Source organism: Salvelinus sp. IW2-2015, linkage group LG10 (assembly GCF_002910315.2).
Source record: "Salvelinus sp. IW2-2015 linkage group LG10, ASM291031v2, whole genome shotgun sequence".
Classification (NCBI taxonomy): Eukaryota; Metazoa; Chordata; class Actinopteri; order Salmoniformes; family Salmonidae; genus Salvelinus; species Salvelinus sp. IW2-2015.
Genome location: NC_036850.1, coordinates 18095782 through 18113968, shown reverse-complemented (window position 1 = coordinate 18113968; position 18187 = coordinate 18095782). Strand labels below are relative to the sequence as shown.

At 42.1% G+C, this 18187-nt stretch overlaps 1 protein-coding gene across 1 annotated transcript; it reads right to left on the bottom strand.

Annotated features, from left to right (window-relative positions):
- Positions 1 to 100: 100 nt before the first annotated feature.
- On the bottom strand, positions 101 to 15876 carry LOC111969444 (differentially expressed in FDCP 8 homolog). Its single transcript, XM_070445436.1, is given in 14 exon segments — positions 101 to 1777; positions 2071 to 2180; positions 2328 to 2468; positions 6379 to 6459; positions 6969 to 7082; positions 7483 to 7496; positions 7499 to 7609; positions 8127 to 8291; positions 8635 to 8776; positions 10937 to 11086; positions 11318 to 11415; positions 13422 to 13445; positions 13448 to 13549; positions 15700 to 15876. Coding segments are annotated over 13 exon segments (1332 nt in total). The 5' UTR covers positions 13536 to 13549; positions 15700 to 15876; the 3' UTR covers positions 101 to 1683.
- Positions 15877 to 18187: the final 2311 nt, after the last annotated feature.

The window sequence follows — 18187 nt, the reverse complement described above, 5'->3', positions numbered from 1 at the left end:
CATACATGTATATTTCCTGTCCATAACAAATATGTTCGAATTTTTTAACTAGTTTTCATTGGGATGGGAAGGCAGATAAAGCATTTTTATTTAAAAAAAAAAATCACTTGTGCATGTGAAAATACCGAATCCTACTCTTTACTCCACGTGCTTGATCTAGCCTAGGCTATGTCACTTTTCTTTGGAGCCTACTTCACCGTGGGCTTTGAACCACGGAGGTGGGGGGCACCTGGCTCACCCCAAGGAGGCAGCCCGGTTCCAAAACGAACGCACACCTGCCCAAACTCCTGCCACCAGGGTAACCCGGGCCAGATATTTGATTCTCCTCATTCACTGGTCACATTTTCCACGATGATCAGACAGAAACAATCTCTCTCAGCAGTTAAAAAAAAAATACAGTTTACTGTTGGTACACTGTTCAAAACAGCATTTAGTATGGCCACGGTACATAGTAATATTTGCATTAGCCTCTGCCACAGGCCTGGAGCCAAGGGCTACATTGGCAAAGGCTGCCAGTGTCAGCTAAAACACTCCTCACAACAGAATTTATGAATACATTATTCATGCTTAATGTCACATGACCTTACAATTCATGTTTATATCTGGATTTTCACTAACACATGGAACATTACACTTGCATGTTATCAAGATCATTATGTAGAGAAATACATTACACAGCCAAACACAGTCAACATAAAATATTTACACGCTCATGTGTCCAGAATTATCATTCGTCAGCTCAAAGAATGTGCCATACTTTGAGGCGGGCTGCAAAACACCCCACAACAATACTGTTAAATAGATGACTTGATCAATGGGTAAATGCACACAGTGTTCAATTAGAATTCCAAACATTTCAGCACACAATGTCAACTTAAGATATAGTTAATCAGCACATCATAATGAGCTCTCCTTGACATTGTTTACATGACTGCCCAATAATTCTACTGTAAAAAGGTACTGCATTAAAGTTCCCTAAGACATAACATACACACCACATGTTCTCTTCTCAAGTGTTTCAGGCAGATCATTTTGTGGTGTTCAAACAAAAAATCAAAACCAATTTTAGTGTCATTGTCCATCACGTAACACATTGTTTCACAACAGGGGGGTGAAATACCTCATGCCCACCGGGAAGTAGTTTTGAAGAGCTATGACCTAACCTCACTAGAAATACCTGGCTCTTGTTATCAATGCCAGTTAAGGCCTGTAGGTGAATGGTAGTTTTGTTAAATTGATTTGTTAAGATGAATTTGGAATTTAACACCTACTTCAGGGTAGTTAAAGATATTAGATTGTTAAGAGGTAAAGACAGTTATGTGACCCACATTGCAATTCATGCCTGCAACATGATGCCCATACAGTACTCTCACACAGTAACACACATACTGTACAACATTGGCTTAGTGCTTCTGTGGGCTATACAATGCAGCCAGTCTCAGAGTATAACACTTCATTACCGGATCATATAAAACTCTAGTATCCTGCTACCATCTTCCGTAGTCCACTGAACTGGAACAAAGTAACTTAACAACATCCCCACAAAACAATAGAGAGAGAGCAAGAGGGAAAGCTAGTCATGTTTGTGTCATAAAAATGTCTTGATGGTCCTCAACATAAGAAAAAGTGCCATGGCCACTCCCACAGGTTGTCAGTCACAGTGACAGGGTTAGATCGACAGGGCTACGTGTCTTTCAGATACGGCGGATCATCGTGCTTGCGTTCGGTCATCCGGGCACATTTCGGGCAAGTTGTGGAATTGTCATAGAAACAGTCCCTAAAGAAAAACAGCACACAGGAAATAGCCAAGTGTCAACCAATCACTGATATTATACATGAACACTACATATGTCTTATAAAGGTGTCTGCCAGTGGAGGCTGGTGGGAGGCGCTATAGGAGGAATGGCTCAATGTAATGGCTGGAATGGAATAAGTGCAGAGTCGAACATGTGGTTTCCATATGTATGATGTGTTTGATACCGTTTCATTTATTCCATTCATTACAATGGGCTCATCTTCCTATAGCTCCTCCCATCAGCCTCCTCTGGTGTCCACAGATAAGGGACTGACCTGTGGAAGACAGCAGAGCAGTCGTGGCACACTGAGGTGTGGCTGTCAAACGGGAACAGGATGTCTCCCTCCTTACACAGCTCACACACAAAGCCTTTGGCTTGGCACCGCTGGAGAGGGCAAAAGACAGGGCACAGGTCAGTATCACAGGTCTCTACAGCTTCAGCAAAACATCTGCCTGCTCCATTGGTTTTCTCCCCAGAATGATTCGGGTTCTTCCTCACCTTTGTGACAGACAAGTACTGTATACAACTCACGTCACAGTCCAGTTTGATGTGCTTGGCAAAGGTAGTGTGGATCTCTGTGAGAGAGCAGCTGAGTCTGCCACTGGAGATGTCAATCAAATCCTGCAGCGAGTACATGTCATTGTTCTCCACAAAGTGCTGGCGATCATGGAGCTAAGAGGGGAAGGGAGATTCAAATATATAGAGAGACAGAGGGAACTGAAACATTTCCATATCCATTAAATTATGTTAACTGACTAAACCAACTGAATGTTAATTAACAGAATGTAATAACTAAAAGCATTGCCTGAAATTTGTAAAAACAAACCCTTACTTGGGACAATATTTTCTAAATACTTTTTTTTTTTTTTTTTTACATTTGCATATGAACTAGAATAATCCCCTCTGGTGCTGTATGTATCATATACCATAACTGCTTACAACTAAGCCTACATACGACTGTATGCATGTCAAAATGTACAGTAGCTGTGTAACGTCAAGGTCACACATTAACTCACATAACTTGCATATTGACATTTATATGTGGCCTAGCATTACCAAGACCATTACCCCAACCTAAACTCAGCAAAAGAAAATGTCCCTTTTTCAGGACCCTGTCTTTCAAAGGTCATTTGTAAAAATCCAAATTACTTCACAGATCTTCATTGTAAAGGGTTTAAACACCACTTCCCATTCTTGCTCAATGAACCATAAACAATTAATGAACATGCACCTGTGGAACGGTGATTAAGACACTAAAAGCTTACAGACGGTAGGCAATTAAGGTCACAGTTATGAAAACTTAGGACACTAAAGAGGCCTTTCTACTGACTCTGAAAAACACTAAAAGAAAGATGCCCAGGGTCCCTGTACATCTGCGTGAACGTGCCTTAGGCATGCTGCAAGGAGGCATGAGGACTGCAGATGTGGCCAGGGCAATAAATTGCAATGTCCGTACTGTGAGACGCCTAAGACAGCACTACAGGGAGACAGGARGGACAGKTGATCGTCCTCGCAGTGGCAGACCACGTGTAACAACACCAGCACAGGATCGGTACATCCGAACATCACACCTGCGGGACAGGTACAGGATGGCAACAACTGCCTGAGTTACACCAGGAACGCACAATCCCTCCATCAGTGCTCAGACTGTCCGCAATAGGCTGAGAGAGGCTGGACTGAGGGCTTGTAGGCCTGTTGTAAGGCAGGTCCTCACCAGACATCACTGGCAACTATGGGCAAAAACCCACCATCACTGGAGCAGACAGGACTGGCAAAAAGTGCTCTTCACTGACGAGTCACGGTTTATCTCACCAGGGGTGATGGTCGGATCCGTGTTTATCTTCGAAGAAATGAGCGTTACACCAAGGCCTATACTCTGGAGCGGGATCGATTTGGAGGTGGAGGGTCGTCACAGTCTGGGGCGGTGTGTCCCAGCATCATCGGACTGAGCTTGTTGTCATTGCAGGCAATCTCAACGCTGTGCGTTACAGGGAAGACATCCTCCTCCCTTATGTGGTACTCTTCCTGCAGGCTCATCCTGACATGACCCTCCAGCATGACAATGCCACCAGCCATACTGCTCGTTCTGTGCGTGATTTCCTGCAAAACAGGAATGTCAGTGTTCTGCCATGGCCGGCGAAGAGCCTGGATCTCAATCCCATTGAGCACGTCTGGGACCTGTTGGATCAGAGGGTGAGGGCTAGGGCCTCGGCAGGGGGCCTGTCTGCCATCTACCCGGTATAGTTGAAACCGGGAATCATCTGTGAAGAGCACACTTCTCCAGCGTGCCAGTGGCTATCGAAGTCAGTTACGATGCCAAACTGCAATCAGGTCAAGACCCTGGTGAGGACGTCYATCACGCAGATGAGCTTCCCTGAGATGATTTATGAGAGTTAGTGCAGAAATGCTTCGGTTGTGCAAACCCACAGTTTCATCAGTTGTTTGGATGGCTGGTCTCAGATGATCGCGCAGGTGGAGGTCCTGGGCTGGCGTAGTTACATGTGGTCTGCAGTTGTGAGGCCAGTTGGACATATTCTCTAAAATGATGGCTTTTGGTAGAGAAATTAACATTAAATTCTCTGGCAACAGCTCTGGGGTGACATTCCTGCTGTCAGCATGCCAATTGCACACTCCCTCAACTTGAGACATTTGTGGCATTGTGTTTTGTGACAAAACTGCACATTTTAAAGTGGACTTTTATCACCCTCAGCACAAGGTGCACCTGTGTAATAATCAGCTTCTTGATAATGCCACACCGGTCAGGTGGATGGATTAACTTGGCAAAAGAGAAATACTCCTTAACACATTTGTGCAAAGCATTTGAGAGAAATACGCTTTTTGTGCACATGGACAATTTCTGGGATCTTTTATTTCAGCTCATGAAACATGGGACCAACACTTTTTGTTCAGTATTTATAGCCAATCCATTGCTCATCATGTACTTATTCCTTGTGTTAATAGTTTTTTTCTATTATTATAAACATGTACATTACCGGTCAAAAGTTTGGACACACCTACTTATTCAAGGGTTTTTCTTTATTTTTTATATTTTCTACATTGTAGAAGAATAGTGAAGACATCAAAACTATGAAATAACACATGGAATCATGTAGTAACCAAAAAAAGTGTTAAACAAATCAAAATATATTTTATATTTGAGATTCTTCAAATAGCCACCCTTTGCCTTGATGACAGCTTTGCACACTGGCTCTCATGAGGACCGCCACAGGAATGGAAGACACTGAGGATAAGTTCATTAGAGTTACCAGCCCAAATAAATGCTTCACAGTGTTCAAGTAACGGACACACCTCAACATCAACTGTTCAGAGGAGACTGCGTGAATCAGGCCTTCATGGTCGAATTTCGACAAACAAACCACTACTAAAGGACACCAAAAAGAAGAGACTTTCTTGGGCCAAGAAACACAACCAATGGACATTAGACCGGTAAAAATGTGTCCTTTGGTCTGATGAGTCCAAATTGGAGATTATTGGTCCCAACCGCCGTGTCTTTGTGAGACGTGGTGTGGGTGAACGGATGATCTCCGCATGTGCATTTCCCACCGTAAAGCATGGAGGAGGAGGAGGTGCTTTGCTGGTGACACGGTCTGTGATTTATTTAGAATTCAAGGCACACTTAACCAGCATGGCTACCACAGCATTCTGCAGCGATACACAATCCCATCTGGTTTGGGCTTAGTGAGACGATCATTTGTTTTTCAACAGGACAATGTCCCTTCAGGCTGTGTAAGGACTATTTGACCAATAATTAGAGTGATGGAGTGCTGCATCAGATGACCTGGCCCCCACAATCCCCCCTGACCTCAACCAAATTGAGCTGGTTTGGGATGAGTCGGACCGCAGACTGAAGGAAAAGCAGCCAACAAATGCTCAGCATATGTGGAACTCCTTCAAGACTGTTGGATAAGCATTCCAGGTGAAGGTGGTTGAGAGAATGCCAAGAGTGTGCAAAGTTGTCATCAAGGCAAAGGGTGGCTATTTGAACAATCTCAAAAACAAATAAATATATTTTATATAACACTTTGATTACTACATGATTCCATATGTACTATTTCATAGTTTTGATGTCTTCACTATAAAAAAACTATAAAAAAAACACTATAAAAATAAAAATGAGTAGGTGTTCTAAAACTTTTGACCGGTAGTGTGTAGATTTATATATATATATATATATATATATATATGTTTTTCCTTATTCTATTCTGCATTGTTGGGAAGGGCCCGTAAGTAAGCATTTTACTTAGTCTCGATCTGTTGTTTACGAAGCATGTGATAATTTAAACTTGATTTGATTCTTATATCAGTATGTTATTAATAAAAGGCCAGAGGGTGGCGTTGTTGCAGCACATTCTATCAGCCATGACCTCAGCAAAAATGTGTTCCTCTGGGTTGTTTAACAATAAATACTGCTGCAAGACCCTTATGCAAGGCACTGGACGCAAATGCTATGTCCTTTATACAGAGATTGGAATGTGATATTTATGTGATATTATGGCTGTGGTGAAGATGTTGTGGGGGTGTTGGGATGATGATGTGTTGATATTGCGGGGATGTTGCTGACCTGCAGTAGCAGCCGTGCCTCCATGGCCTCCTTACAGGTGATGAAGTAGGGCTTCATCAGTAGGATGTCCTGACGGAGCTTCTTCAGGGAGGAACACATTCACACACAAGACATCAGTCACACCCTGATTCCATGGGCCAATGTCAGACATGTTCTTTGGGAAATCGCTTTTGAATGTGCCCCCCACCCCATATTTCTAATTTCATAGAACAAATTTTTTATATACCATAAGCAAGTGTCTTTCCTTCTCTGGCCCGACAATCTCCCCAATGACAGAAACAGCTGTCTATCTGCCTCAGTATTCTAATCCCTCACCACAAAACACACTGGCACAAATAGAACTGCTGACTGGTGAGAATCTCCTGAAAACAAAAGCCTGGTATACTGCGTGATAGTACAGACAAGGAAGAGCTCCCAAAACAAGTTCTATAGCAAACCCAGACTTCATCCCATTTTATGGAGTGGAAATGGAGTGCAAGACAAAACCAAAAACTGTACAAAAAGACAAAACCACATTTTAATGAATTTATGTCACAAACATTCAGTACACACTATTCATGCAGAGTCCCTGTTGCTGATATGTCACCTACCCTGATCTCCACTAGTTCCTCCACAAAGTTGAAGAGCAGTGGGTTGACCTCCCTCAGTTTCAATACAGGCCGGGGTAACATCAGGGCCAGGTAACGCATGGAGGAACGACATACCTGACCAGAGAGCAGGGGACACACTGTTAGAGATAGAACTACACAGAATGCAAATAGTCAAACACAGACGATAAGAAAACACAACAGTGTTTTAATGTGTTCTGTCTCCATGTGATACACTGTGATAGGGTTCTATGCTCTCAACATCATAGGATCATTATTATTCCTGGCTTCAGGCCTGGTTCTCCAGTGATTTTTATCCATTACACGGTCACCAAAGGAAACAGCGGTGCATTCTCTTACCAGCTGCTCATCATGTAATATAATGTAGAGTTTGTTGAAGTTCCTGGTTGTGTAAACATCATGTAATATAATGTAGAGTTTGTTGAAGTGGCTCTGTGTAAACAAATCTATATTGATAAGGAAAACAGTGCGCTATTAGCATCTCTCTCTTTGGTACCTTGCGTGGCTCAACTCCCAGTTGTGGAGGACGCGTGCAGGGATGACAGCGGTGTCATTCCAGTGGCAGGTGCTGCAGTAGTACTGGCCTGTGTAGTCACACTGCCTGGCCTCGCTGGGCACGCCCCCTACAGGACAACACAGTGCAGCATGGGGCTCCGTGAGCAATTATAACACACGCCACACAACTCTCACTGACGTAACTGTCTCAGAGACAACTCTCACAGTCATACACAACTCACTGATCATGCAACTAACACTGTCACACAACACAAACACATTATAGAACAAATATTTTCCTAACCACAACATAATTAAATGCTTAATGAGATAGTCATTCTCAGCTATGCTGAGTTGTAGTAAGTGCTTTGCTAAATCTCTTTAGATCCCCACAGAGGAACACTACATTTATTGGGCTCCAGGTTTATCTTGTACAGTACAGTAGGTTTAGTCACATTAGTCTGTGAGAGGAGAAGAATGTCCACACAGCCCTAAAGGCCATTGACCCAGAGGTTAGGCATTGCTTTTATAACTGTGATTTGTTATTAATACAACAAGGGTCCATAGACATCATGCCCATATATTTCAATTTGTGCTGACTGCTAATTGGCTATCAAGTCGGTCTCATAAAGGCTGAACACTCACTTAGTGACACAGGCATGCGGCACTCAGCACAGCGGTAGTCCTGCCGGTCCAGCCCGATCTCTGGGCAGATGCTGAGCTCGTACGCTGACTGGTGGCTGACCTTTGACCTCACGCAGGGCTTGTTGATGAGGTTCAAGCACTTGCTATGGCAACGGTAGTAACAACCTGCGAGAGGGGCAGGGGGACAGAGATATTAGTCAACAGCAAATTACCCTTTTAAAATGCAATATGTGACTTAAGATTCTGGAGAGAAAGTTGGCCATACGGTACACCAATTCAATTTCTCTCTCCAACTCAATTAATTCACCAGGGCCAACGTCGACCAGAGGAGAACAGAAGGTCTCAGGAGGGCAGTGTTGCCTAGCAACTGAACGCTATTCAGTTTTGGTTCTTTAGCAATGCTCTCTTTCATATGTTTACCCAAGTTCAGTCATACAGCTGTAACCGTTCAGTGTCCATGAGGTTTTACCACCGAGAACATTTTGGCTTAGTTTTAATGCACTCCCACCTGTGCAGGTGTACCAGGTCTGGATGAGGCCCCAGATGATAGTGCTGCACTTGTCACACGTCTGTTTCACACTCTTGCTCTTCTCCTTGGAGAAACGATGCTCCAATAGTACCCTCAGGTTTGGCTCATCCTCTTCAGGGTCCTGTTGAGTGACAAGGAGCAGAGTCAATCAGAACGCAGCACAAGAGCACAGCATTGTGTCAGAGACCTACACTACAGTCTGTTATTAATCAACTGGACGAGTTCACTGCAGCACTTTCAACCCACTCATTCTCACAGTGTGTGAATGACACCAAAACAACCCATATTTAAAACAATTCAGGCAATCCCAGCAGAATCCAGACACTGCATGAGCTATAAGGTGTGGTTTCACATGATTTTTTAAAGTTAAAATGTGACAACCACAGAGAGAGACTGACATAAAATGAGGAGACATGGACACGAAGACCAAAACAAGACGTACATTGCCTTCAGAAAGTATTCATACCCCTTGACTTATTCCACATTGTGGTTACAGCCTGAATTAAAAATGGATTAAATGGATTTCTTTTCCTCTCACCCATCTAAAGACAATACCCCATAATGACAAAGTGAAAACATGTTTTTAGAAGGTTTTGCAAATGTATTGAAAATGAAATACAGAATTCTCTCATTTACATAAGTATTCAGACCCCTGAGTCAATACATGTTAGAATCACCCTTTGCAGCGATTACAGCTGTGAGTCTTTCTGGGTAAGTCTAAGCGCTTTGCACACTTGGATTGTACAATCTTCTAAAAATTCTTCAAGCTCAATAAAGTTGGTTGTTGATCATCGCTAGACAGCCATTTTCAAGTTTCCATAGCTTTTCAAGCTGATTTAAGTCAAAACTAACTTGGCCACTCTGGAATATTCAATGTCGTCTTGGTAAGCAACTCCAATGTATATTTGGCCTTGTGTGTTAGGTTATTGTCCTGCTGAAAGGTGAATTTGTCTCCCAGTGTCTGTTAGAAAACAGACTGAACCAGGTTTTCCTCTAGGATTTTGCCTGTGCTAAGCTCTATACCATTTATTTTTATCCCAATTTTTTATTTATTTTTATAATCACTAGTCCTTGCCGATGACAAGCATACCCATAACATGATGCAGCCACCACCATGATTGAAAATATATAGAGTGTTATTCAGTGATATGTTTGGGGCAAACAGAACACAACACTTTGTATTCAGTGCATGAAGTTAATTTCTTAGCCACATTTTTTGCAGTTTTACTTTAGTGCCTTATTGCAAACAGGATGCATGTTTTGGAATATTATTTTTCCGTACAGGCGTCCCTTCTTTTCACTCTGTCATTTAGGTTAGTATTGTAGAGTAGCAACAATGTTGTTGTTCCATCTTCAGTTTTCTCCTGTCACAGACATTAAACTCTAACTGTTTTAAAGTCACCATTTGCCTCATGGTGAAATCCCTGAGCGGTTTCCTTCCTCTCCGGCAACAGAGTTAAGAAGGACACCTGTATCATTGTAGTGACTGAGTTTATTGATACAACATTCAAAAGTGTAATTAATAAGTTTACCATGCTCAAAGAGATATTTTAATGTCAGATTTTTTTTCTTACTCAACTACCAATAGGTGCTCTTTGCGAGGCATTGGAAAACCTTGCTGGTCTTTGTGGTTGAATCTGTGTTTGAAATTCATTGCTCGACTGAGGGACCTTACAGTTAATTGTCAGTGTGTGATACAGAGATGAGGTAGTCATTCAAAAATAATGTTAAACACTATTATTGCAGACTATTATTCAGTCCATGCAACTTATGTGACTTGTTAAGCAAAGGTGTACTCCTGAACTTATTTAGGCTTGCCATAACAAAGGGGTTGAATACTTATTGACTCAAGACATTTCAGCTTTTCATTTTTATTTAATTTGTAAACATTTCTAAAAACATAATTCCACTTTGATATTATGGGTTATTGTGTGTAGGCCAGTGACACAAAATCTCAATTTAATACATTTAAATTTAGGCTGTAAAACAACAAAATGTGGAAAAAGTCAAGGGGTGACTACTTTCTGAAGGCACTGTATGTTACACAGTAATATTGTATTGACATTTACAGAGGTAGTGAATGATTTGTGAATGGCTTTCATGCATACACAGTTCATGTTCACAAGTAAGTGCTCTGAATAATTTTTTTTTGTTGGTCGACTCTTCTACGTAGATATGACTACTGCCATCTACCTCCCATGACTAATTCCTTTCCCCCTTAACTCATGGCCTCTGGGTAGTTCAATACTTCCCTCCAGCCTCCCCTCTCCCCTGGTCTTACCTTGAGCTCCTGTAGTTTGAGGCGTAGGTGGATGAGTTTGACCACAGTGTCCTTCTGTCTCTCTGAATGCTCAGGCAGCTCCAGGATTAATCTCTTACACTCCTCTATGGCTATCTTCAGCTGCTCAATGTCCAACGCTACAAACGAGCCCTGCACGGGGACATACAGTAAAAACACACAAACACACATAAGTCCATGCATGAGCAGACACGGGCACCAAATCTCACATTAACACATACTGATTGCCATTTAAACTGCACATAGACAGACAAATGTATCCATCACAGTTGTGTTTTCACTAAGAATTACTTTTCATGCAACCACACCGACTGGTCAGTGGTTCACCAACATCCAAAATGGCCGTATAAGGATTGTTCTTACGACAGGTCGAGAGAAGTGGTCCTCTGCCAGTCCCAGGTCCATGGCTCGGTCCAAACTTTGGTTTCTGCTCTTAGAGGAGAAGAGCTCAGGTCTCAGCTCTGAGGAAAGACAGACAAGAAGTACTGTAAGCATTGTTCTCTCACACACACACACACACACAGTAAAGCTCACGCACGCCCACTTAAACCTCACACACAACCTTTTACAGAACACACATTTGTCTAAAAGGAGTTTCACCCTCTGAGTGGATAAAGCAGTCACAAGATACTGTTTTTATACAAATACGTGCTCTGTTTAAAACCAGAGGGAAACAGGGAAGGACTACTGCCTTTGAAGTGCTAAAGGTTGCTAGGTAACAGACTTAAGGCTATACAGCCTCAAGATTAACAGGCAGATATGACTAACCTAACAGTCCCACTGTACGGATGTGGGTATGGATGTGGGCCAGACATCAGTTTACGCTCCAATTTCCACCTCACCTATTGGATTTAACAAAGGCTATCGTCCCTGATTTGCAATAATCTTATTCTTCTTCGTAAAATTATTTGGGACACGTTTATGCTACTTCATTAAAGGGTTTGACAACAAAGAACTTAGAATTATAGTACAAAGGCACGTCATGCCAGATAGAAGCTTTATTCTCTGACACCAATTCAAATGTGGGTTTCTGTATTATCAGACTAATCACACAGATCAAAGCAATCTGACAATCTGATAAAGAAAGTTCTCCTTGGTTTATCTCGGCTCCCAACTTCAGCACCAGAGCATACACAGTTCAGCTCTTCAGTCTTTAAATCAAAGGGAGTGCTGGTAGGCCTGGGGGCATGTAAACTGATCAAATATTTAAAGCCTTAGAGGAACCAGAGAGAGGCTTTAAGCCATTTTGTGTGGTTTTGTGCCAGGGTACACAGTACCAGATATTGGCTGAGGGCTAACCTCTTTGAAGCTCTAAGCTTCTACATCACCAAAGACCACTTCCTGATAAAAATCTGCTTCCCAAAGCTTTTACTTTTGGCTGTAACAGACGCCTCAACACAGTAAGAAACGTATCAATTTGGCCTAAAGATCCAGAGGGACAAGATTCCCCTCCTATCTTCATTAAAAAAAAAATATATATATATATATATTATGAAAATACAGAGATGCTACATGACATTTGCAATTACATCAACAGTTAGCTTGGACCACAAACAGATGTCTACCCCCGGCAAGAAGCATTTTGGGTGTCTCACAACTGACTAGTTCATCAGATAGACCTAAAGCCAGAACATATCATTACAAATAAACAACATTCAGCAGGTAGGAGTCTCAAGTTAGCCTGTATCAAGTAAACCCATAGCTAATCTACCCATCTACGCCTGCATATTGTTTGTACCTGCATACACCTCAGATGACATCATGGTAGTGAGAGACAAGATATCCTGAGTCGCTGGCTGCCAGAGAGAGCTGGAGGCAGACAGATGCAGCTGAAGCCTAGACAGTGTTTAGTAAACTAGCTAAGTGTAGGCATATGATTACAGGAATCGTTCTGAACCACAGTCCCAACTAATGCTCCTGTCTCAGTTCCTCTCATTACTTTTGGCCCACAACTACAGATCCAGGGTCAGTTTATGTTGTTGATGAGCTCATAATGGTTAGGGCGCTGTTGCAAGATGGTACTAAATCAGATATTAAGCAACAGAGATGGAAAAAAACAGCAGCCTTCTTCCTCTTTCAGTCTATGCTGTTGTTTAGCTGTACAGTCACATAATTTCAATGTATAGATTGTTTCCATCTTGCAGACAATAGTTCTGCAGACAAAGCTTGCTCTGGTACGTACAGGTTGCAGCTCTAATCTTGCAGATGCAGCCTGGCTGCACAGACAACATGAACTGACTTCACACAGGCTACTGCACTACTGCTGCAGTGTCATCAGGTTGTCGGCCCATCCATTCTCCAGGCCTTTGCTGAGATGAGCAAAACACACAGAATCTGCCTCTGCATTCTCTTCTCATCACATGGCAATCACATTCAGCACTGGTGTTAATTCATTTCACATTCTATTCACATGTATACTGGGACCATCAATGAACTAGGCTCTACCCAACGCACCAGTCAAACTCACCATCTTGAGGGTGGGTTTTACCCCCTGGGGGCCGCCCTCCTCCTCCTCCTCCCCCCGGTCAAAGGGGTTGAGGCGGGCTTGGCGAAAAGAAGCAGGTCTCTCATGATATTCCATCTCACCGGCAACATCTGTGGAAGACACAACACATGGGCAAACAGTCATGAACCAGAAGCAGAAGGACGAGAGACACATGGACTAGGCTACGTTCCACCAAGCCAAGCATCAAGAGAAAGGGGGGGGGGGGGGGGTCGCTCTCACTTGACACTCCTCAAGGACAAAGTGGGTTCTTTTCGATCCGTCAATATGGCTGTACTGACATTTATTGCTTTGGAATTTGATCTTCCCTGTTTTATAGATGAAGGTGAGCTACCATAAGCATGAGGATATGGGTACAGAGGATTGGTACTCAGGCATTGTTAATATGCCATGTTATGATGTCTTGTAGGGATCAGATATTGACACATGTAATATGCATTATCACAGACACATAACCGTAGCACAGTCATCAGAGCTGCAGGATCAGCTCAGATGAGCGACCGCACTGTCTGAAAACAAGCAAGACTCCCATTAAAAGTTCAGGGGCTTGTCACTGTTTTTGCTTTGACTTATAGCCTAAACATGTCCTCAAATACTAGTTTATAATTTTATATGCATTTTAGAAGCAATTTTATCAGAGGTGGGATCAAGTCACTATTATTCGAGTCACAAGCAAGTGTCAAGTCACAAGATGAGCCCAAAGTATAACGGGTCAAGACTCGAGTCAAGTCCAAGTCGTGCATTCTAAGAGCAAGTCAAGTACAGTCACAAGTTTAAGTCAAGTCTCAAGTAAAAAATAAACTATACGCCTTGTTCAACTACAAATCTTTATTTATTGAGTCTACCAGACATACCTTTTGATTATTTTGTCTACAGCACATTTTGATGATGTAATTGTAAAATAGGGACCTTGCAGCAGTCATAAGGGCGTGACATCAGCAGAAGACACTCAACATGCTCAGAGTGTAGACCTATTTACACATCTTGGTGATCCAATGGTGAAAGCGCCATATCATACAAAATATACAAATAGATTCACCTAATATACACCAGCAATAGCCTCTGTATCAGGCTTAACCTGTCCTATCTGAACAGACACAGGTAGAGGGCAAGACTGTACAGCCTCCCCCTGGGAAAGCGAATCAAACAGGAGCTCAAACAGGAAGCCTACATTATATAAGCACTTGGCACCAAAGACCATACAATTATCAATTACAACCAATAAACTGGTTCTAAAATGTAAAAGGAAATTTCCACATCCGTCTTAAATCAGACTTAATGATTATTCATGATATTTTAACACCATGCATTCATGGAACAATCATTTGTTCACGCACAACAAACATGACAGAGACATAGGCCACAGATACATGGAACTCCGACATAACCAGGGAATTATGAACAAAGGAAACCATACATTTAATTAAATAAACAGAACTTCTACCTCATGAGTCTTACGAACGTTCATGTGCAATATACACATCGCGCCAACTCAGAGCAGAGTAACTAATGGTTGGCTAAATGAAATGGTATCGATCGTATGTTTATCAAACCAGAACCAGAAATGTCTACGTGTTGCAATACACGGTATGGGGATAGAATTATGAAACTTTAGCAATCATTTTAGTATTCGATGGAATATAGATTTACCTCATAGGGCCTATGCATTTCAACGTGTGAAAGCAACAGCAAACGTTTCAACAACAGGAAAAAGGGTTGGGTATAATTTGTAAGAACGTTCCAACAGGAATCTGTAACAAAAACTTCGTAAAGTACAAGGTTGCCAACAAACGCATACAAAGTAGCATGATCAATTCACCTAGCTAACTAGTTTCCGAATAGGCACCAACTCACCACGTAACTTATTCTTAATGTTTGTCCATAGGCTACCAGAGTGAGGACATACATTTTTCGGAATAAAACGCGGTGCGTGAAAAACTTAATGAAATAGCCCACTCCCTACCCGGTATCTTATTCTGCCGCTATACAACTTTGTACGCGTTGTTTGTTGGCAACCTTTTTATTTACGAAGTTGTTGGAACAGATTCCTGTTGGAACGTTCCACAAATTATACCCACCCGGAAAAAAAGCGTTCTTCACTGGCAGAAGTTTGGAGAGCGCAAGTGAAAATCCGCGCAGGAGGCTATGGTGCGTCTTCGCCACAGTAATAATACATTTTAACAACAAATTCCAAATGCCAGCTTCATAAGTAAATTACCAAGTTCAAGCAATTGTTACATACCAAAACACCAGTAGGCCTATGATAATAAGTGTTGCCCCATTGCTGGTAAGTTTACAAAGTAAACCGTTAATATTTTTTATCACCACATTTTTTTGGAGCTGCATATTTATTTATTATGGCAATCGTCTCTTCCTACAATTAGACGTTTGCGCTGCACTCGATCGTAGAGTTGCACAGCAAATCATAAATCGCTTCGCTAGCTCACCAGACCTGTGATGATTGACAGTTTGCTAGTCCAATCAGTGCCGCGTGTGCGTTTCACTAGCCAATCTGTTGCAGGTTTTGCGCAAGGGCGATGCTGCGGCTACTGTCTCTGGCTGCTTGTGGAGGTCAATCCACGTATACTCTGTGCCAGAAAATGAGTGACAAAACATTACAAAACCTGGCCAGATCATTTTAATTCATGAATCTCAGGTCAAAGTCGAGTCATTTTCTTTTCTATCAAGTCATCAAATTTGTTACTTGAGTCAGACTCGAGTCGAAGTCATGTGACTGAGTCGACGACTTTGTTTTATACAAAACATTGGTATACAACCCGTATAATTCTATGACAATATTTTAGGTTGACAATAATTCTATTAAACCATTTTTGATATCACATGCCTTACTTTTATTTTTCTGCATAACTAAAATCAGGAGTATGCCTCAACTGTCGTTTATTAAATTTAGACTGTTTTGGATATCTCCCTGACCAATATGGCTGCCATATCACTCCATTCTGGAACTTCAAGGGTTTATGACATTAGCCCTCTATCTAGTAATTTAATAGAATCTCAATTAGCTAGTTAGCTAACGTTACCTACAAAACGAAAGGGTAGCACGTAAAAAGGTTCCGAGTTTTAAAACATTGGAAGACTTGCATTAGCCAGGCAGCCAGCAACTTTAAACGGCAATGTTATCAACAATGTTAGCTATGAAAACTAAAGTCACTGTAAATAGGAATAGCTAGCTAACAAAACTGTCGTTAGCTTAGCTAGCTAGACTACTTTCTAGCTAACATTCCCTAGACAGGTTTACTTACCCCATTGTCGACCTCCAAACAACAAGATTTCATCCGTATATGATTGATGTTTGACACTTTAAACGCTGTGCATTCAGTTTTATTCGCAAATATATCCTGTATCCTTCTTGGGTTCTCTGTCATCAGCATCACACAGAATGATTCCAACGTTTTCTCTGGATGTGTCAGCGCAGGAGTACTGCTCTGCAGCGATACCTCGCGGTAACACCATGACTGGTGTTTTGCAGGCATTATTGGTATGCACTTGATGCATACGTGCATGATACAACATTCATAAATCAGTCTGTATAACGTGGCATTTTGTTTCTTGTATCACCAGCTCTGGCTTAACGCCTCAAAAAAAAATTGCTACACAAATCTGAGTAGCATTTGGTGAAGATTGCTTTGGGACATTGCTTTTTCGGTCATTATCTGCTTGTTTTAAACCAACAGGGCATCGTCAGCTCATGAATACCAGAGCAAGAAAGGAAAAGATAAATCTTGCTTTTGTGTTGGGGATCATTATAGAGCCACCTCTCAAGTAGCTCTTCTCATCTCTCCTCTATAATGTGTTAACAGAACTAGATATGGCCTTTACTTTGCTAACAGTGTCAAATACTTTTCCTCTACCATTTATGGCAGTGTTATCTGGCTATAGCTTCCTTCCTGTGCCCCTCTATTATCATCCTTCCTCCTTGTTTCCTTTGGCAGGAGAGAACAAATAGTACCATCAAGGAAGATCTATCTAATCTAATTATTTCAACTGTTGTACTGAACTCTCCCAATTTCTGCTGGATCTTGCTGCTGGATTATCTAAAGCAGGAAGCACCATTCACTCGGTCAATAAAGAAGTGGTCAGATGACGCAGATGCTAAGCTACAGGACTGTTTTGTTAGCACAGACTGGAATATGTTCCGTGATTCCTCCGGTGGCATTGAGGAGTGCACCACATCAGTCACTGGCTTCATCAATAAGTGCATGAATGACGTCGTCCCCACAGTGACTGTACGTACATACCCCAACCAGAAACCATGGATTACAGGCAACATTCGCACTGAGCTAAAGGGTAGAGCTGCCGCCTTCAAGGAGGGGGACTCTAACACTTATAAGAAATCCCGCTACGCCCTCAGACGAACCATCAAACAGGCAAAGCGCCAATACAGGACTAAGATTGAATCATACTACACCGGCTCTGACGCTCATTGGATGTGGCTGAGCCTGCAAACATGTTTCAAGCAGACCACCATAGTCCCTGTGACCAAGAACACTTAGGTAACCTGCCTAAATGACTACAGACCCATAGCACTCACGTCCGTAGCCATAAAGTGCTTTGAAAGGCTGGTCATGGCTCACATTAACACCATTATCCCAGAAACCCTAGACCCACTCCAATTTGCATACCGCTCAAACAGATCCACAGATGATGCAATCTCTATTACACTCCACACTGCCCTTTCCCACCTGGATAAAAGGAACAACTACATGAGA